The 21,845-nt window shown below is 44.2% G+C and overlaps 1 protein-coding gene across 3 annotated transcripts in view; it reads left to right on the top strand.

Moving 5' to 3' along the window:
* The first annotated feature begins 5,107 nt into the window (after positions 1-5,107).
* The window catches only part of FDFT1 (farnesyl-diphosphate farnesyltransferase 1), a 35,744-nt gene continuing 19,006 nt past the window's right edge, over positions 5,108-21,845 (top strand). Inside the window, exons 1-4 of one of the 3 annotated variants that reach the window (XM_059372138.1) lie at positions 5,108-5,952; positions 15,711-15,808; positions 16,744-16,927; positions 20,234-20,362. In XM_059372138.1, the coding sequence (XP_059228121.1) occupies positions 5,854-5,952; positions 15,711-15,808; positions 16,744-16,927; positions 20,234-20,362 (510 nt within the window). In that variant the 5' untranslated portion in view covers positions 5,108-5,853. Of the gene's footprint in view, positions 5,953-15,375; positions 15,809-16,743; positions 16,928-20,233; positions 20,363-21,845 lie in introns of those variants that run through there. The other 2 variants (XM_059372134.1, XM_059372133.1) reach the window with 2 other exon arrangements.

Below are 21,845 nucleotides of genomic sequence, written 5' to 3'. Positions count from 1 at the left end.
TGATAAGTACTCTGTCACTGTGTATAGATGAGGAAACTGACCTCCAGACTAGAGGCTGAGGAACTTGCTTAAGATCATACAGTTAACAAGGCTCAAGGGTGTGCACTTACCACCCACCACTTCGTGGTCCCCTCTGTATCAGGCCTCCGTAGCTGTGCCCCAGCACCGCCCCAAGCGCTGGCTGCCATCACTGGGGGGATGTTACTGAAAGCAGCCAAGCTTCCTTTGTTCCATCTTCTCTGCAGATAGGCCCCTGGGAAGAAGCAGCAACTGTGGTGTCTCATAGGTGAAGGGTTCTGTTATCAAATAATGCTCTACCCCCTCTCAGAGCTTGGTGGGGCTCATCAAAGCCTCCAAGAAATTCTGCAGTAGAACAAAGTAAAACACTTTGTGTTTCTAAACCTTATTTTACCATGAAACCCATTTTACCTTTACTCATCTTTGTAACAGGGTGTAGAAAAGGCTGTAATCCATTAAGATCCAACCTTCCTACACGCATCCTTTGAATCTGCTTTCAAATGTCCATCTGCGAGGTCTGTTTCTTCTTGGGGTCATTGTCTGCAACCAGTTTCAGCAACCCCCTGCAGTCATGACAGTTCTTACATCAAATCTAAATCCTTCCTGCTTTGTTAAGTATCTTACTCACTGTACCTCATTTATCTCTTTTACTTGGCAGACATGCCAGTTCTTTGGGCCTTAGGTTACGTATGCCTAAGGAAACAGCATGGTCTGGGAGATCTAAACGACGGAAATTGCTGCTCTCGCAGTCCCGGAGGCTGGAAGTGTCCCATCAAGGTGCTGAAGCTTTGCCTATGCTGAGCTTTCACTTAAGGCCTTGCAGCTGCCTTCTGTGCCCAGGCCCTTTTCTCTATGTGTAGGCACTCCTGGGGCTTCTGCCTCTCCCTGCGAGGACACCAGTCCTATAGATGGGCTAGGACCCAAGGCTTATGATTTCATTTCACCTTAATTACTTCTTCAAAGGTCCTATCCAAATATCCTACATGGTAGGCTAAGACTTCAAAGTCAGAATTGGCTGGGGGGTGTGTGGTGAGGGTAGTGGACACAATTCAGTCCATAACAGGATTCAAAGGGGTTTTGGAGAGAATCTTCAAGTTTTCAGAGGCCATCTCTCTGCACTTTTGTTCTTTCAAATTAGTTGGTAAAACCCTACTTCCAGACTAGATGGTCTGAAAATCCTGTTTGAGTAATAGATTGCTGTTTGTATCTACAAGAATATATTTACTCGTGTGTGTGTGTATGGATGTATGTCGTGTGAAGATATATGTGGGGAGGCACCTGGGTGTATGTACACATATACACATGTGTGTGTATCCTTAATTCTAATTGACCTTTCTAACCCATACGGGTAACAGAAGTGTGAAATGTTAGGCTTAAGCTGGGGCAAAGATGGTGTCCAGCCGTTTGCTCTAAGTCAATATCTGATCAGTACAGTGGGACCAGAGTACAGGAGGGGAATGAGATGGGGAAGGTCTGGAGACATGAGGGGAGGACTGGGTGCCAAGACCCATGCGTGTGTCTACACCCATTGTGATTGGTAGAGAAAGAAAGAGAAGTGCTATTGCTGTTGTTGCTACAAGTGCTAGAACTGGAAATTGCAGTGGAAATGGAAAGGAGGAAGGGTATAATGGCATCATGGGGTTGGGCTCCTGGGTGAGCTGGGAGTCGGGAAGCCGAAGATACTCAGGCCTGGCACTCACACTAGAGGAGGCCAGCTGCTGACTGACAGGGGAAGTCAGCTGGGAGCCGAGCAGGTTCTGTGGAGGAAGGTGATCAGATGTGAGGCATGTTGAGCTGAAGGTACCTGTGCGGCACCCCAGCTTGGGGGAGAGCGTAGTTAGGACATAGGCTGGGAGGCACAGATTTGGGAGCATTCCTCATAGTGGGATGGTCAGTGAGAGAAGGTTAACAAGGGCCGTCACATGGCATGAGAAAAGATGGCAATCACTGTGGAGCCATAGAGAAAATCTTGTGCTTAAGTGGTAAGAGCAGGAAGAGAAGCCAGTCAATGAAAGATCAAATGTAACAGGAGGAAAAATAAGCTTCAGGTGGAAGTGAATATTCCATAAAAACAAGCTTCTGGTAGAAGTGAATAGTCCATAAAAATAAGCTTCATGTAGAAGTGAGTAGTCCATGATACTGGCTTATGCTGAGTTGAAGGAGAAGGAGAAGAGGCTTTTGGATTTGTCAGTCGATCACATTTGAGGTCATGATCACCTCCAAGAGAGCAATTTGTGCAGAGCGGCTGCCAAGTCTGAAGGGGCTGAGACCTGCATGGGAGCTGAGGAAGTAGGAGCGGTGAGGGTGTTCTGCCCTTCAAGATGGCTAGTCCTGAAGGAAATGAGAAAGAGGAGGTCAGGGAGGAGAATCACTTATTAAAGGGTGGTTATAACGTGAGGATTTGTATATGAGGTGTTGAGAGCAAACAGTAGGAGGGCAAGAGCATGCCAGCGCCACCAAGATAGCTGGGCAAGCACAGGAAGACAAAAATAGATTCAGAGAAAATTTGCGGAAGGTGAGGTCTTTTGAAGTACAAAGGAGGAAGGGGAGGTTTGTAACAGCTGTCCTGGGAATTTAGAGCCGCTTAGGGTTCCAGGGAAGGGTTATAGAGTCACATTGGGGATCCAGGCTAGAGTGCTTCACCTCCCAACTTTCTCCTGCAGGATCCAGTAGCCGAGGATCAAATCCAATGATACAGATGCTGTATGAACCCCTAGTCAAAGGTGGTCAGGGTAAGAATGGTAGAAAGCCAAGAGGTGAATGAGAATATTTACTATTGAAAAATTTTATTATTATTTTTAAGTTACAGATATCAAAAGATTCAAGTGATATGAAAGTTTACAGAACAGAACATGGAAGAGTAACTCTCACACCTGCTCCATCCTCTCAGGAGCAGACTTCTTCTGATTTCAGGGACTTAATAAAGTCCATAGAGTGGGGGAAATAGAGCAGCTAGCCGCTGAGTTGTAGGGGTTGTCTTTGGGACCATCAGAATTAGAGCAGAAGTACACCGACCGGGTTCTGTGTGGAAGAAATGTAGAAACAGAAATGTGGACAGCTGAGTGAAACCACAGCTGCCGTGCTCCCTTCTGAGATTTTATCCATCATGGCAGGAGGTGCTCAGAAAGTTTCAGTTAGTCCCCAAAGGAGGGAGGGAAAGGAGGCATAAGTGGAGTGAATGAGGGAGCTAGAAAAGAAGTAATGGGGGTGTGTGTGGAACAGTGGGAATTACTCAGATTGTCCATGTGACTTCTGGATGGAAGGAAAGGTCTCTTGCTTGGCAGAATTACAGGAGAGGGATGGGATATATAGATACAGGTTTCACTCAGAAGTAAGGAGAGGTGAGATTTGTACTCAACAGATTCTAGGGGAAAGATTTATCTCCTGAACTTGAGTTTTGTGATAATTGATATAGTGAAAAACTTGATATTTAATGTTAGGTTTCAGTGGCCTTAGCCATTCAGTAAGTATTTCTGACATGCCTCTTAAATGCTGGGTCTGGGAACACAAGGAGGAAAAATACCAGAAAACCCCTACACTAACAGGAGGGGGTTGGCTTATTACCAAGAGTGTTAAAAGTCTTTCAGTAGGGGGGCACCCGGGTGGCTCAGTCATTAAGTGTCTGCCTTTGGAGCAGGTCATGATCCCAGGGTCCTGGGTTCGAGACCCATTTCTGGCTCCCCACTCAGTGGGAAGCCTACTTCTCCCTTTCCCACTCCCTCTGCTGGTGTTCCCTCTCTCGCTGTGTCTGTCAAATCTTAAAAAAAGAAAAAAAAAGTGTTTCAGTAGGTTAGAGAAAAACTAGTGTGTGGGGTGGGGAGAATATAAGTGTGCTCTTAAAGTTCCAGTTCAGGGGTGTCTAGGTGGCTTAGTTAAACTTCTGCCTTCTGTTCAGGGCATGATCCCAGGGTCCTGGGATGGAGCCCCACATCCTGCTTCCTGGTCAGTGGGGAGTCTCCCTCTACCTCTGTGCTCTAGCACTTTTTTCCCTGTCTCTCTCAAGTAAATAAATACAATCTTTAAAAAAGTTCCAGTACAGGTGGCTCAGTGGGTTAAGCCGCTGCCTTCAGCTCAGGTCATGATCTCAGGGTCCTGGGATCGAGTCCCGCATCGGGCTCTCTGCTCAGCAGGGAGCCTGCTTCCTCCTCTCTCTCTCTCTGCCTGCCTCTGATCTCTGTCAAATAAATAAATAAAATATTAAAAAAAAAAAAGTTCCAGTACAGTCCCAATATAATCAAGTGTGTGTTTTAGATAAATTTACTCAAGTTGTCACATGGGAATGCATGAAGAGAGATGGAAGTGGACTTGAAAAATAGTTTGGGATTGGGAGAGAAGATGGGGCTTAAACCAAGATGGATCAGAGAGGAGAGATTAAGACGAAAGAGGTTTGGTTCTTAGGCTCCATAGACTTGAATGATTTCAAAGGGGGCAGGTGTAGGAAGAGAAGGGAGTTAGGGATGACAGCGGGATTTGATAATTAGGCAGCTGGGACGCTGTTAGTGCCATTATCCGAAGAAGCAGTTTCAGTGGGGGAGAGATTTCACTTATGGACATCCTAACTTTGGAGGACATCAAAGAGGAGGAAGTACTGGTCGGTTTGGTAAATACTCACTGTGCCCCTAGTATGTGCCAGGCACTGTTCTAGATGCTTGGGGGTATGTTAGGGAACAACATAAAGATGTCATTGAGCTTACGCTCTAGCAACAAGAAACCGATACTGAATATCCCGAGTCCATTTTGGATTGTATTAGCACGTGATAAATACTAGGGGAAAAAACTAGAACGGGATTGGGAATGAGCAGCGGAGGTGGGTGGGAAGATGCAGCTCGGGGGTTGGCGGGTGGAGAATCCCCGCCCTGCCAGGAGTCCGCGTCTCCCTGTTGGCTCGCGCGCGTTCTCAAATCAAAAAACAAACGAAACTAAAAACCAAAAAGCAAGGATGGAGATATAAATTTCCGTATCATACACTCTTTACACAGGGGTAGAAACGCTTCAGATCCATTTGGGGGATAAAGTGGGGTTCAACACATTGAAAGAGGTCCTAGAGCTTCAATTCGGGGGGCGAGGTAACTTCGCCCGGAGAGAAGGGAAAAAGCCTTGAGGGTTGTGAAGCAGGAAAAGGAGGGGTGTTCCTGCTGCACCAGGTGCCCGCCGTCCTCTGCGGCTGTAAGAGCCGCGCGGAGGACTTTTGCTCCCGTGTCGGTGGTGAACGCCGACAACTCGGTGGCGGGGCCCTCCCGGCTTTTAAAGGGTCCGCAGCCTCGCGCAGACAGTACAGGAGGGGCGCGTCTCTGAAGAGCTAATCTGGCCGCAGGACAAATACCGCTACACACGTGAAGGGATTACTGACAAAATCCTCGCGAACTCGCGCCAAAAGCCTACGCACCTCGGGGCCAGGACCCACCACAGAAACGTTAGAACGTCGGGTCTGGGTTCGGGCTCCAACTGCTACATAGGGAAGTGGAGGAAAAGGCCCGCCCCCGTAGAGGCACCAATCCCGCTCTACCGTCCTTTTCTCTTCTCCAATGGGCGTCCAGGGTATGGTCGTCACGCCAGCCTCATCCTGCCGCCGATTGGCCAGCGTCTTCCTCGTGCGAGCGGTCCTAGCTAGTCAGAGCCCGTCAGCCCACCCTGTGAGCCCACGAGAAGTGGCGCGAGAGCCAGAGACCGGTTGAGGTGGGCGGGGGAGTGGGCGTGACGCCCTCCTGGACCCGCCTCTGCTCCGCCCTAGTCGTCGCGCCTCCTGGGTTTAATCCGCTGAGTTCCTGCGGGTGTCCTCCAGGGGTGTACGGGAATTGAGCACCGAGCTCCGGCAGCCGGCAGCCTACTACCAGCATGGAGTTCGTGAAGTGCTTGGGGCGCCCCGAGGAGTTCTACAACCTCCTGCGGTTTCAGATGGGGGGCCGGCGGAAGGTGATACCCAAGATGGACCAGGTGGGAAGAGCATCCTTGCATCCTGGCTTGGACGGGGCGGCTGCGCGCGGTCCCCGGGCGTAGAGCCTGGCGGGTAGGCCCCACAATGGAGGGCGAGGGGCGCGGCGAGCGGGTGCCGGAAGCCTCTGGCGCCCTCCTACCCTAGGGGTAGCAGACACCCACCCCTTCTGGCGGCCCCACCCGCCCGGCCTGGTTCCGCTTCCCTCACCCCAAATCCGGCCCAGCTGGCCGACGTCCCTTCGGCGGGCCGCCTCTTCCCTTCCTCGCCCTCCCTCAGGTGATGGTCTTGATGTTTAAAATGTTTCTGTTCTTTCCAGACATGGGTTGTCAGGTATTTTTTCGTCCGTCCTTCTGTCTTTGAGCATTGATGTTTATCAGTTTCTTAATAGGTGGTTGCAAAATCGAGATCGTATGGGTAGATTAAGTGGGAGAGGACGTGTGAGAGCATATCATGAAGGGTATGAACTATGCAAATATTGCCCCAATACCTTTTCGGGAATGAAACCTTCCTTGCTCATCCTTCAGTTTTTGGTTACACCTCTTCCAAAAGCTTGCCTCACTGTCCTGCAGTCTGATCAATCCAGTTTCTCAGTGCGTCTTCGTTTTTTTTAATAACACATATTTAGTCTTCCAAGTTCTTAGTTATTATTGTAGTAGTTATTATTATATTATTTTATTAGTTACCTGTATTCTGTCGATTAGCAACATTGTTGGTTGCTTGAAGGCCAGACTTGGTTTTATTTACTTACATTTCATCTGCCTCATTCTTGTGCCCTTTGCTCAATGAATGCTTACAGAGGTATCTGTTACAACAAGAAAATGATTCTTAAGTGATTCTTGAATGAATAGACACATTTAGCCAAATTCGTGGGTTATATCAAAACTTTTAAATTATTTTCTCTGATGGCAACATCACAAAGACTATTCTTTGTTTAAATATATTCTTAATTGGGGTTCTTTATTAAACCACTTTAATTTCCCATCAGAAAAAAATTCTTCTCTTTCCCTCATAACTTGGGATCCTTCTCATCTTCAAGGTCTAGCTTCAGTGAGTGCCACCTCTATTCATTCAGTGGAGATTTTAGCACACCTGTTCCGTGCTAGATGTTATGCTGGTTGGACTGTGGCAGGATGGCTCACCATCTTGTGAAGTCAATAAAACATTATGATTGTTAATAGAAAATTCAGGTAGGCACCATAACAAGATACCTGTGAAACTCCCTCCACCATTTTCTCCAGTACTACTTTGTAACAGTCCCATAGTCTTGTATTGTGGTTATTTGTGTTTTGGTTTTATGATCCCTAAATCCCTTCTGGATTCTATATTTGATTCTGGATTTTTAAGCTATTTGGATGTAGGAATCCTGTTCAATGTCCCTTTAGTGAATTAATGAATAAAAGGTGCATGCGCTACCCTCAAGAAACCTCTAGCTTTTTAAACTAGTAAAACTTAAATAACTGTGGCAGAATATAGTAAATGCCATAAAGAAATTTCAAGTAGGGAAAGCTCACTGCTGGCTGGAATAGGGGATTCATCTTTTGGGGGATGCCTAAAGGAATTACAACTAAATATTGTTCCTGTGCCTTGCTCAATAGATGTTTAATCAGAGATTTTTACTAAGAGTTTTTGGAGCTTTCTTGAGATTGTTTGCAAGTTTTTATGTTCCTGCACATTTGTGTGTTTTGAAGAGAGAACAGTGTCTACTGTCATCATATTCTTCCAGGGACCTGTAACTTAAAATAGTCACTGCTTTGTAATCCAGTTTGTACAGTCTCCTGATCACCTCCTGGGAGATTTGCCCACTCCATCCGCAGACAGTTTTGGATCTTAGGAAGTGTTACCTTACAGTAAGCTGACCTTTTTTCACTCTGTTCTCCCTCTGGAACCAGAGTCCAATCCTTGTTGTGTAATACAGCACTTGCCATATTTTAAGAGAACTCTCACGTTATCACTGAGAATACTGATATTCAAGCCAAATGTTCTATGTTCTTCCTTTAGTTATCATTATCTGTTACTCTTTCCAGATCATTTACCAACCTGGCGTCTCCTTTTAAAGTCTATTGTTCGAAGTTGAATGGTACTCTTTCAGTGTGACCTGGTCATTTCAGAACTTAAAATTTCTTTCTTACGGATGCTGTGTAAAACTGCTTTCACTTTGAAAAGTATATTTTAATTATAAAATATTTCAAGCAAATAGAAAAAATAATGAAAATACTCTAACCAATTTGTGTCTGTTTCCAAGATGTATAATGTTTGCTATATTTGCTTCATCTTTTGTTTTTTCTTAAGAAATAAAATGGCCATGTACAAATAAAGTCCTCCCCCCCCCCCACTACATCAGTGTTCCTTGTCTTTTTTAGGTAGCCTTGTCATGCTATGGACTTAGAATTGTAGTCAGTCAGATCCCTAATTGCACTTGTTCAGGATGATTTCTTCCATTCTGACACCCTGTGGAGAGACTCTTAAAACCTAGATCTTTTACCTTTTAGATAAAGGGCATCACAATAATGGCTAACATTTATTGAGCTCTTATCTATGTGCCAAGTACTATTTTACATACCTCCTTGCTTCTATTATTTAAACTTCCCAGTAACCTTATAAGGAAGGTACTATAATTTTTAGCATTTTGTAGATTAGAACAGAGGCATAAGGTGGCTAATTAACTGCCTGAGGTCCAGTTATCCTGGGACAGAGCCTGTCTTTGAGCCTGGCTGTCTCACTCCAGAGCTCACTGTCTTTCTTACCTCCATCACGCTGCTTGTCATTCAGGTGATGGACCAGACCACACTAAATGAGTACTGTTCAACTTTGACCACTAGACGTTAAAAGGAGAGATGCCAGGTTGGTAAATGATTAAGCAGAGGAGACACATTGAGTAGAGGATTGTCCAGAATCAGCTAAAAATTGACAACACTTCCATGTGAGGGACACAGAGTAGAAAATGGCCACTCTGAATATATTCACAGTCCTGTGGAGAATCGGTGTCCAAAGGTCAGATAACCTAAGCAGTAATCTTTATTTATTTATTTATTTGGCAGAGAGAGAGAGAGAGAGAGAGAGAGCGCGCGCACGCGGGCGCAATTAGGTAGAAGGTCGGGGGTGGGGGGGGGGAAGCGGAGTAGGCTCCCTGCTGAGCAGAGAGCCCGATGCGGGTCTCAGTCCCAGGACCCTGAGACCATAACCAGAGCGGAAGGCAGAGGCTTAACCCACTGAGCCACACAGGCGCTCCAGTGCCAAGTAATCTTAAGTACACTTGGATTTCAGAAAATTTTAGTGAAATGAGAAATGTCTCTAAGTGAAACGATTTTAGAAAACACAGGAAAAGGGCTTTGTAAGTTATTAGATTTAATTTAGTTGGGGAGCCTGCTCAGTTGAAAAAACTAGTGTGGGCCAAGTTATAGAGGACTGGGCATGCCCTGAGCAAGTCATAGAGGACTGAGCATGACTGCGCATATATGAAGTGAAGAGAAAAGCAACCTGAAATTGAAGAATACAAGCTTAGAAGTATGAAGTTCTTTGAGGGCATGTGGGAGACCAAGAGCTGAGGTGTCTAATCAGTGAAGCAGGTAAGGGTTAAGAGCAGAACAGTGACTTGATGAAAGCAAAATTTTTGGAACACAAATTTGACAAGTGAGTGGGATTAGGAAGAAATTATATTGTGAGACTAATAAATTTAATAATGATAATAACAGTTTCCTAATAATAATAGCATTTATTTTTTTTTTTTTAAAGATTTTATTTATTTATTTGACAGAGAGAAATCACAAGTAGATGGAGAGGCAGGCAGAGAGAGAGAGAGGGAAGCAGGCTCCCTGCTGAGCAGAGAGCCCGATGCGGGCCTCGATCCCAGGACCCTGAGATCATGACCTGAGCCGAAGGCAGCGGCTTAACCCACTGAGCCACCCAGGCGCCTAATAATAGCATTTATTGAGTTTTTATGTTTGCCAGGCCCTATGCTAAGGTCTTCAAGTCTTTTATCTTCAGTGTTACCAGTTAACTTTCATTGAATAACAAACCATACCAAAACTGAGTGACTTAATTCTGGAGATTGGGTTTATAACATTGTGAAAGTCTTTAACACTGTTGAACTGCCCACTTAAAAGTGATTAAGGTGGCAAATTTTATGTTCTGCATATTTTTCCATAATTAAAAAAACAATTCAGTGACTTAAAATTCCAACAACTTGAGTTCACAGTTTTCTGGGAGAGCTGGGGAGTTCTATGGTCTGGACCAGTTTGGTTGATTTCTTCTGGGCTTGCTCAGCAGGCTGGATGGGTTGTGGCTGGACAGTTGGATATTTGGCAGACTGTAGGTTGGAGTGGCAAGGAGAGACCGGTGTTTCTGTGTTTCATCATCCACAGGCAAGCTCTGGTGTCTTCAAGCCTTTGCATGAGTCACCTTTGCTGCTGTCTTAATGGCCAAAAAAAGTCACAAGGGAACCCACACGTAGGGAGGCAGAGAGAGAGAGAGAGAAGAGAGACCCCATCCCTTGATGGGAAGAGCCACAAACTTTTGTGGCACACTTAGTCAATCGTGACAACAACCCTAAATTGACAAGCACTATTATTACTCTTCTTTTACAGATTAGCAAACAGTGGCATAAAATAATTAGATAACTTGTTCAGGTAGTGGTTCTAGGATGCCCACCCAGGCTAGTCTGACAACCTCCATGCTCCCTGTTTGGAGGCTGTCTGCAGTGAAGAGCTCAGGTTTGACTGGCCCCAGATCACTGATCAGATCCCAGCACCATCACACGTGCTCCTGGCACATCGCAGATACCCTTTAATTCCTAGTTCCTTTCTTCCCTTCCCAACCTGGTGTATGGTAGCTTCCTTCCTTCTTTCCTTTCTTGAACAAATACATGACCAGCAAATGCATGGCAGATACTGTCCTAGGTGCCGGAGATAAAAGAGTTAATAAGATGGGCAAGACCTTGCTTTTATTAACCTTTCTTATATTCTAAAGAAAGACAAAAAAAAAAAAAAAAAGGCAAGTACAGTTGACCCTGGAACAGCATGACTTTGAACTGTGTGGATTTACTTATACATGGATTTTTTCCCACTAAGTACAGTATGGCACTGTAAATGTATTTTCTCTTTTCTTAAGCTTTATTGTAAGAATACATCATTATATAACATACAAAAAAACTGTGTGTTAATCAACTGTTTATGTTATCCGTAAGGCTTTTGGTCGTAGTAGGCTATAAGTAGTAAAGTTTTGGGGGAGTCAAAAGTTACATGCAGATTTTTGGCTGTGTAGGGGTCCATGTCCCTTATTCCCACACTGTTCAAGAGTTTACTGTATATAGTGTTTCGGGTGGAGGTAAATACTACAAGGAAAAATAACAGCAGGGCAAAGATCTGAGTGTCTAAAGTCAGGATACACAGTTTGTAGGGTTGTGATTTGGGTCCAGAGACTTGACTTCTCTGACTCATTCTCCTCTCTATAAAATAAGACTGTTGGAGAAAAGGGTAGCATTGGTTACCCCTAGAAACTGAAGACTTTGCACACTATAATCTCTTGATTTTTTTTTTAAGTGAGACTCTTCTAGTTTTGAGATGTGATGAACAGTACAGTACAATATTATTTGTTTTGTTGCTTGCAGTTTTTCTGAGTCTAAAAACCCTAAGAGCCATTAAAAAAGAAAATGGTTGAATAGAGGGAACATAGGTTCACACATTTTCTTTTGCTTAACATGATTTTAGTTTCTCTCTCTCCCAATATTTTACTTACTTGAGAGAGTGAGCAAGGGTAGTGGGGGGAAACAGGGAGAAGCAGACTCCCCCTTGAGAAAGGAGCTTGATGCCAGGCTCCATGCAGGGCTCTATCCCAGTACCCTGGGATCATGACCTGAGCTGAAGGCAGAGACTTAAAACCAGTTGAGCCACTCAGGTGCCCCCTTAGTTTCCCTCTTTTGTAACAAAGAGACTGGGGGGAAATGTGCACTTAGCAGATATTGATGGCTGGCTATTTCTTTCACAGAAGGATTTGGCTGTAGGAATTCAGGGTTCAGTAAACTTGATTTCTACTGAGTTTTTAGGAGCCTATCCATAAATAGGGGCATGCTGGTGTGATCACCCAGACAGTACCTCATGGAAAAAGCAGGTGTTTTGTAATTGTGCATTTCTGGCCTCTATTAAGTCTAAATCCTGACTCTTAGCTAAATAATTTTTGGTAACTTAACCTCCAGGTAATAGTTTCTTCATCTATAAAACAGAGATACTGATCGCAGTCCCTGAACCACGATTTTCCAACTCAGAAATGGTCTGAAGATGAGAAATGTTTTCATAAATCTGGCTCAAAGTCATTTGGCGGCAAAACTGCCCCTAATTGAAGTGAATCTGGCTTAGTATAAATATGAGTGTTTTGCTGAAGAAATATTAACAGTTAATTATGGGATATTACTCTATAGCAATTGGGGCTGTATATGCATCTTATTGCCTATTTTCTGAAGCACTAAAAATTCTGAATTCGGCTGTACATCTGGCCATGAAGTTTGAATGAAAGTGGATATAGGTCTGTAATATATTCCTTAAAGGATTTTGTAAGGATAAAAAGTAATATTTGTATTGTGCTTGGCATGCGGTAGCTGCCCAGTAAATGGTAGCTATTAATTTTATATAAATTTGGTTAAATTGTGGGGTTTCTCCCCATTCTGAGGAATCTGCATTCAAGTCTGAAGGAGAGCTGTGGAAATGGTCGATAGCTGTTCACCTGTGGACTTTTCCTGGAAGTCCCAGTCCTGGGAGTTCAGTCTCACACTTCTAGCCACTGCACACTCTTCCTCCAAATGCCTTTCATCCCTGTTTTTCTCTCACTTGAGAGTTCTTGGGAGCATACTTGATGTCAGACAGCAGTGGAAAACATCAGGAGGCTCTAGAGACAGGCAGCTGTTAGCTCTAGTCTTTTTTCCACCCTCGCCTCCCTGCCAGCCCATGGGAATCAAGCAGTGGAAATTTTCATAGGGAGTCTAGTTCTCCAGTGCTTAATAGTTATAGCTTCCTATATCTTCTTGGTAATTTGAGGAAATTCTTGTTATGGAGTGAGGAACTGAGGCAAATAGGTGACAGAAAGAAGAATGGTGAGGGAAGGAGACTGGGAAGGGGTTTATTGACCTTGCTCACTTTAAGAGTGGGAGAGGTGTGTTGATAAGGAAGGGTAGTATTCTTTAAGGTTGTTGCTCTCAAAAACCTGTCCAGCTTTTATAGGAGCTCATGGTTAGATGTCAGCTCCTAAACCGTACGTTGTAGTTGAGGATTAAAACATTTGGCAGTGCAGTGAAAGGAATCATTGTGGCCTGGTAACAACAGTTTCTGTGAAGAGCTGCCATAGAGCTCAGTAGTAGCTGTTAATTCTGTTTCTTTGACTTGACTGCAAAGCCTGAAGCCTGGCCTCTCTATACTTGAGAGGGAAGGAGTTGGTGAATGGTTTTTAAACACCCTCAATGGGGGTGGGGGTAGGGCGCCTGGGTGGCTCCTGTCAGTTGGTTGGTTAAAGCCTGCCTTGGGCTCACGTCATGATCCTAGGCCCACACGGAGGCTCCCGGCTCAGTGGGAGTCTGTTTCTCCCTCTCCCTCAGCCATTCCCCCTACTTGTGTACCCTCTCTCTGTCAAATAAATAAAGAGAATCTTTTAAAAATAAATACATAAATACTCTGAACATATTCATTTATTCATCAAACCTTCACTGAGTATATTTGTATGCCAGACACTGCATGAAATGATTTTATTAGTATGGTGCCCAGTAAACACTAATTTTTATTAATCATGTTATATTGAACATGGCAAGAAAATGAAATTCTCATGATTATGTAATTTTTTTAAGCTTTATTCTTGTTAATATGATACGCATTCATGATAGGAAATTGAGGAAATAATACACATAAAAAAGAACATGGGCCCACTAGGGTTCAGGATTCACTGTTAACATTCCAAAGTGACTGCAGTATTTCCCACCAGTGGATATGCCATTAGGTATATTTTTAACCACTCCCCTGTTAGGTATTTCAAATGTTTTCTTTTTCTTAAAAGGGGGGGGGGGGGACCAGGGGTTGGTGGGATACATGAGAACTCTGTACTTTGCACTCAGTTTTCCTCTGAACCTAAAACAGCTCTAAAATTAAAGTCTGTATAAAATACACAGCAGTTCTTTCAGCTATGCTTGCTTTGAAGCTATGGCTTTTTTTTTTTTCCTGGAAAAAATGATTCTTGTTGGGGATGCCTGGGTGGCTCAGTGGGTTAAAGCCTCTGCCTTTGGCTCAGGTCATGGTCTCGGGGTCCTGGGATCCAGCCCCACATTGGGCTCTCTGCTCAGCAAGGAGCCTGCTTCTTTATCTCTGCCTGCCTCTCTGCCTACTTGTGATCTGTCAAATAAATAAATAAATAAATCTTAAAAAAACAAAAAACGATTCTTGTTTTCCTTAGGGAAGAGTAAAAGTTCAGGAAGCAGCTCATTACAGCTTACTAATTTGAAAGAGAAAGAGGATCAGAAATCTTAAAAGTAATATCTTTCCAGTATTTCCCACCAGTGGATATGCCATTAGGTATATTTTTCATTTATTCATGAAGAAGTGAGGAAAAAAAAAAAAAAGAAGCCAGAGGTGGACTGTAGTTAAAGCAGTAAAAACAGTTTCTTCAGAATAGTCATTGCAATGACTCAGTATAGAAAAGAGACCTCAGTATAGAACTGGGCTCAGTTCTGGGCACCTGGGTGGCTCAATGGGTTAAAGCCTCTGACTTCCACGCTCAGGTCATGATCCTGGGGTCTTGGGATTGAGCCAGCATCTGGCTCTTTGTTCGGCAGGATCCCGTTTCCTCCTCTCTCTCTGCCTACTTGTGATCTCCGTCAAATAAATAAATAAATAAATAAATCTTAAAGAAAGAAAGAACGAACTGGGCTCAATTCTGAATACAACACGGAAAAGTGGGAATTTCTAGCCAAGGAGCAGAGTGGAGGGGTCGGTGGATGGAAAAGATGAAGATGGAACATGTTGGGTGAGGGACGTTCTCACCACACGACCTAACCTAGTGGGATTCTTGCCAGAGGCAGACCAGGGTGATGAGATGATGGGGACTGAGGAACCCTGCCAGGCGGTCGGGGTGATCAGTAGCAGGATTCTTGCTAAAATTGAGCCATGCAGGGGTAGACACAAGTACAAGAGTGACTCACCGACTCCAGTTTGGTGAAGGAAAGATTCTGGCACCAGGAGGAAGAGCCAGCTTATCAGAGTCGACTGGGCTTTGGCAGCTGCCCATGGGGTCCGGGGACAAGGGGAAGACTTGGAGGAAGGCACAGGTGGTGAAGGGATGGCAAGCGGGGAGGAGGGAGGCAGGGGGGCGGGGTTGACCTCGGCCCCCGGGGGGGCGGGGCCAGCCAGCCACAGGCCTGGTGGGGTGGAGGAAAAGCCTGCCCCGCCCCACGGGGCGCCTCCCAGCCCCGCTCGGGTCTATGGAGGAAAAACTCTGCTCGGGCCCCACGATTCCCATGGCCGTGGCAGCCTGCGGCACCAAGGCCATGTGCCTGTTCAAGCGGACCTTTGTGCTGAGTCCGGCCGCTGCACCCCGGGGCACAGGCGCGGGCGCCGGCTCCCCGCCGCGGGGCTGCCCCTTGTCTTCCGCCGCCTGGCCCTCCAAGGACTGGCCGCGGGGGGAGGGCGTCTGCGGCTGGCTGCGCACCCCGCCTGCAGCCTGCCGCCGGCCGCAGTCCCACTCCTGCTCCTCTGCATCTCCCACTTCAGTGTGTCTTCTCTGTCCCCAGGACTCGCTGAGCAACAGCTTGAAAACTTGCTACAAGTATCTCAATCAGACCAGTCGCAGTTTTGCAGCTGTCATTGAGGCGCTGGATGGGGAAATGCGGTGAGTGGCCAGACAGCTCCTTTTCACGTGGGGGAGGAGAGCTTTTCCTGGGGACCTTGAGCTAGTCCCGGACGTTGAGCCACTCAAGGCTACTTTCTGACAGCCCCTAGCGTTGTAGTGTCCGCTTGTGGCTCATCTAGAGCGTGCCCCACCAGAGTGAAGGAAACGTGGTCGGAACACCCATGTATTTACTCTAGAATGCCCTTCCGGCCACTTCGCCGTCTAATAGTGTCCCTGTGGGCCCAGCTCTTTCAGGGAAGCAGGGGGGAAGGGGGGTGGGGGATGGTGGTGTTTATTGACTCTTTTTTAGTCCTGGCAGCTGAACTCTGAGTTCTCTGAGTAGGTCATGATTTTTCTTGGCTTCACTATGCTACTTTGCAATTCTAGTATATGGGGCTAATTCTAATAGAGTTGCTTTTTTTGTTTTTTAAAGTTTTATTCAAGTAATCTCTATACCCCACCTGGTACTCAAATTTAGGACTCCTATGACTAAACCAGCCCAAGTTGCTTCTGGGCAGATTGCCTGGTGAACCTGGACCAGTTGCCTTTGTGTATGATAGTAATTATTACTGAGAAGTTACTGTGTTTTTTGACTTTATTTTTATCCTCAAAAATACTAGTTCCATGTAAAAAGTTGGCCTGTTGATCTTTGTACAGTTGTTCTACGTTTGTTAAATGTAACTCATTCTGAGAGTAGTTGTGACATCCAGCTGGCAGGGTTTTTGTTTTGTTTTTTATAAATAAACCACTGAAGTCCGTTGCTCCCACTTAAGAAAGGAAAACTAAGATGTCTCGTATACAAAAAGCTTTGGCTATCCTTTCATAGTTCTTTAGAGGTGGGGTCCTAGTAGGGTTTGCATAAATGACACGTTATTTTGAAATAAATATCTTGGAATGTTTGTCCTGTTATATTAATAGTTTCTCCATTTTCACAGCCATGCGGTATGCATATTTTATCTGGTCCTCCGAGCCCTGGACACTCTGGAAGATGACATGACCATCAGTATAGAAAAAAAGGTTCCACTGCTACACAATTTTCACTCTTACCTTTATGAACCAGACTGGCGGTATATGGAGAGCAAGGAGAAGGATCGACAAGTGCTAGAGGACTTCCCAACGGTAGCGGAATTACATATCTCTTCTGCCTATGGTTGTGTGTATAACTGATGATGTATTTGTCAGCCAGCCCTCATCCCTATAGAGAACTGTAAAATCAGGGCAGTGTAATCTAATGTGATGGGTAAGAATCTGAAGCTACGCTGCCTGGGTTGGAATCCCACCCCTTCCCCTTATTAACTGGTTTGGAGTGATGCGGCCTGTGTAAACCTCAGTTCTCCATCTATAGTGATAATAATAGTACCCACTTCGTAGTATTGTTGTGAGATTTGAAAAGAGTCAAGACAGGTTAGAATGGTATTAGCTACTATTACTGTTACCAGTATGTTGCCTAGAAGTCCAGTGTTTCTTCTTTTGGAAAGATACATTTCTTTCTTTTCTTTTTTTCTTTTAAGATTTTATTTATTTATTTGACAGAGATCACAAGTAAGCAGAGAGGCAGGCAGAGAGAAAGGGGGAAGCAGGTTCCCTACTGAGCAGAGAGCCTGAAAAGAGGTTCGATCCCAGGACCCTGAGATCATGACCTGAGCCAAAGGCAGTGGCTTAATCCACTGAGCCACCCAGGTGCCCCTGAATAAGTGCTTCTTTCATATCAAATAAATAAAAGGTTGATTTAGTGAAGTCTCATGTTCTCTAACAGACCAAAGAAGCCCTTCCTTTTGTACACAGTTGTCAGAATTTGGGAGGAAGAATTGCCCTCATGTGGCTGTTGCTACTGAAATAGATCTATATTCTTGAGCGGGGAGGGCTGTAATCCACCCCATACAAAAGAGTGTTTGAGAGACTTCTTTGGAGCAAGGGCTATTTCAGATTACTGAGAGCATGTTTTTGGTGTCAGAGACAAAAATAAAAGACAATAAAGTTCAAACCAAAAGAAAAGAAATCTGTGAGAAGTAATTACATGGAGCTGATACACTACAATACAATAAAAAACAAGAAAAAGGAAAAAAGAACCTGTGAAGAATAATTAGGTGGGGAATGAGAGCACTCACCTAGAGAAGGTACCAGTGATTTGGCTCTCCTAGAACACCTCTCACGACCTGAGCTGAAGACCGATGCATAACTGACTGAGCCATCCAGGTGTCCTGATGTGTATTCTTACTTAAAAAAGTTATATTCTAGCTAGAGCCTCCAAAAAAAAAGAAAGAAAGAAAGAAAGAAAAACAAAAAACCTTTGACACTATTTTCGAATTGAGTAGATTCATAACAAATAGTTTCTAGTTGTGGGATAAATGTCATAGGTATTTGAAAAACCAAGGCAGCCCTATCTACTCGGCAAAAATGAAAGAATATGAAAACGTGTGAATGTCAGAATAATTTGGGGGGATATGGCAAGTAAATGTTTAGATAATATTTCAATATGCTTAGAAAACCAAAGTGGTCTTTATAAATATTGCATTCCAATGAGAAAACAACAGTTTGTTCAAGCAAATTTCAACATTAAATTGATCATTTCCTATGTTGTAGTAGGGTGAGAGAACAGAGCCTCCCCTGCAGAGTGGAAACTTGCTCTGCCAGAATAGAAGGGAGCAGAGTGCACAGGCCAGGCATCACCATTTTGCTGGTGTTGACCTTTTATATCCTTAAGAATGTGAAATATACGAAGCTATGTGTTGGTGAGGATGGAACTTCAAAATCAGAGGTCCTTTCAGCTTGTCATTCCTATTGAGATAGGAATATATGGAAAATCGTAGTGTCTTATTTTCAGTGGGAAAGCTTTGCACACCTGCTGATCTATCCCAGCATCTCCTTGAGACAAGATGCAAAATTTGAAGGATAAAGCAGTGTCTTTGGGTTACGCGCACCATCAGTTTCGGGCAAGGTCCTAGGGCAGAACAGTTAACTTGGCCTCACTCACACAGTACTGCTCTTAGACCGAGGGAAGAAGGGCCTGCACTTCCCGGCTCCTCACTTTTAGAGGGCCCCACTCAAAGGGGTAAGGGTTCCCCAGTGCCATGGGAGTGTGCCTACCCAGATCTTATGCAGCTCGCCTTCTAGATTATATTCCAGGTGTGTGGAATTCCTTGCCCTCAGCTCCCTGAGCCTGCTTTCTGAGTTTGCAGTCTGTTTCCTCAGGCCTGTCTTCTCCAGGGTGAACCGTGCACCAGTGACCCTGCCCCTAGGTCTTCTGGGTGCTAGACAGAGTTGGGAGTGGGAGGGCCAGGCTGCAGACCAGAAGCTGGGGATCGCCAGTCTCTGCTCTTGCTTTTTGGAACAGAGCCCTGAGGGAGATTTAAACTCACACCTGAGTCCTTCAGGTTGTGGTGAAGGTCTTTGTAAAAGCAAGAGAATAACACATACTGTTTAACAGATTACTAGTGTGACTGATAATTTCAAGATTTTGAGCCAGGATGGTGTGTGCGCCTCCTTTTGTGCTCTTGTCCCAGGTCCCACAGACTTTAGGCATAAGCCTAGACAGAGTTTTCTCACCAAGTGAGCCTCTTCCCAGTGTGTGCATTAAGATTGAACCTGGTGTTTTATGCTTTGTGGTCATTAGTATCATTTGAAGCCAGGCTTTCTAGAACTTTCGCTGTATATTATGGATTAGAGCTTATCTTTTTCGCCTGGTACTAGTGGAAACTAGTAGTCTTTGAGACCTACCCCAAACACAACTTAAAGAATAGCATAGGGTTATTTTTAAATGCTAATAGTGGTAATAACATATATTTATTGAGCTATGAATTAGTTAATGAAATATTCATTCAAAGTTTGTATTTTATGGTAATGTAATTTTAACATTTAGCCTTATAGTAGGGGAGACACTATAACTTCCTGATAAAAATTTGGAAATTGATGATAAAAATGGTGGCTCATCTCCTCCGTAGAATGTAAACTGTACCAAGTTCAAGTTTCTGTTCCTTTCCAGGCTGTGTATCCCCAGTGCCTAGAACAAAGCTTGTTACATAGGAAGTGCTTGGTGCATGTTTGAAGGAATGAGTCTTCCCTATCATGAGGTTTGTCTAAAATGGGGCATTCTCTCTAAAATTCTTATGTTTATGTCCACTTTATGTTGAAACACCTCATTTATTATCTAATGGAAAGATGAGTGTAGAGTGAGACTTTGATTTTCTTTAGAAATTTTAGCAGTTTTTAGACTCTTCTATTTTAACAGTTATAACATTTCTGAGCTTATTATGCAATATGTAGAAAACTAGCATGACCTAGGTGTTAGGCTTATAGATGAATCATCTGGGAGTCTTAATGAGTTCTACTGTTATTTTATCTTACGATCTGTACGTACCATGTTCCCAGTGTAAATACATATTTCATATTTTCTTTTTTTTTTTTTTTTGTGATTTCCATTTCCAGATCTCCCTCGAGTTTAGAAATTTGGCTGAGAAATATCAAACAGTGATTGTTGACATTTGCCAGAAAATGGGATTTGGGATGGCGGAGTTTTTGGATAAACACGTAACCTCTGAACAAGAATGGGACAAGGTCAGTGTTTGCAAGCTGTGTTGGTGTGTGGAGCATAGAACAGAGCTGGCAGCATGTGCTATGAAGTTCAGAGTGAGGAAGAAAGTTGTCATACCAGTTCCAAGTTTTCTGGTTTTACAGCCCACCTGTGTAGCTTGAATGTCTCATCATAAACACTTTAAATAAAGGGGCTTAGAGTTGAATACTTGAAATAATCCATGCCCTAGGGAGTTTGCCATTAAGTTAGGCCGAAGTAAATATAACCTGTCCCAGAGATACAAACATTAACTGACTTGCTGTGAAATTTTAGATTTCTTAAAATTAATGTAATATAGAGATAGCCGAGGTTTTCAAATCTTCAAAAATGTGGTTTTGGTTATTTGCTTTCTTCCATCACTGAGTATGTGTGTATGTGGACACACCTTAGCATCTGAATCAGTTTCCAATTCCATCTTAGCACAAGATGACTTTTAAACTCTGTGCCAGCCTGACCCCATTTGTTGAGGAGAAGTAGGTACCACTTAAACTGTTAAATTATATGTGTGTTTCCTTTCCAACTTTTTGAATATCCATCCAGAGGTACTGACTTAGGATCGTGGGTGTGTTGTGCTGAGGAGTAACTCTCCAATACCGTACTTCTTCTTTCCCGTCATCTCCTTACAGAACTAACACAATGGGAGAAGTTCCAAGTTTCTCAGCCTCCCTCCCCCAGTTCATATGGCCGTTAGTAATGAATATGTGTGGGGATTAGCAATGGGAGACCCCTCATGGGTGAGGTGGTCTTCCTTGGGAGGCAGGATAGCTGGAAAGGGCAATGAGAGCAGATGATGTGGCAGATAAAATTATGATGACTTTTATTTGGCCTGAGTTTACTCCTGAGCAGCAGCTGCATAGGATATGGCCAGGGTAGGAGTTAGGGGACAGGGAGAAAGTGCCTGTCTAGACAAAGTGACCTAATTGACCATGGGGACTAAACTAAGCATCAAAATACTGGATAGGAAGGAAGGATGTTGCCCATTTTCCGTAGGAATGATGTTTGTGAGACTTGTTCATCTCCCCAGTGGAAGCAAACACATTTTAAACATCTGAACTATGTGTGTATTTTGTATCTTTAATAGTGTTTAAGTTAGGATCTCAGAAGAGAGGTGACTACATGCATACTGAATATAGGTTCAAAGTCTGGCCTCTTAATCCTTCAGTCCTCAAAACTTGCTGGCAACATCTTTGCATCTGCTGGGTTATGCTCTCCCAAGTTAGCATGAGTGATGCTGCTGCTGGAATACCCATTTATGAAATTAAAGTTAAAGCTGAAACTCCTCCGGGCCAGGAATCAGCACTGGTTAGCTGCGTGGTGACTCCCTTTTCCGCTCTGCAGACCTATTCAGGTAGTGGTAGTTTGTTGAGTATAATTTCTGATTAGATGAAATTCAGTACTTTGAGTGATTCTCCCCGCCTTCAACTTTGGAGGAAGAAAACTACTTCCAGTCTAGGAATATTTCTATCC

Source organism: Mustela nigripes, chromosome 1 (genome assembly GCF_022355385.1).
Source record: "Mustela nigripes isolate SB6536 chromosome 1, MUSNIG.SB6536, whole genome shotgun sequence".
NCBI classification, from domain to species: domain Eukaryota; kingdom Metazoa; phylum Chordata; class Mammalia; order Carnivora; family Mustelidae; genus Mustela; species Mustela nigripes.
This window is presented reverse-complemented; position numbering and strand designations above follow the sequence as displayed.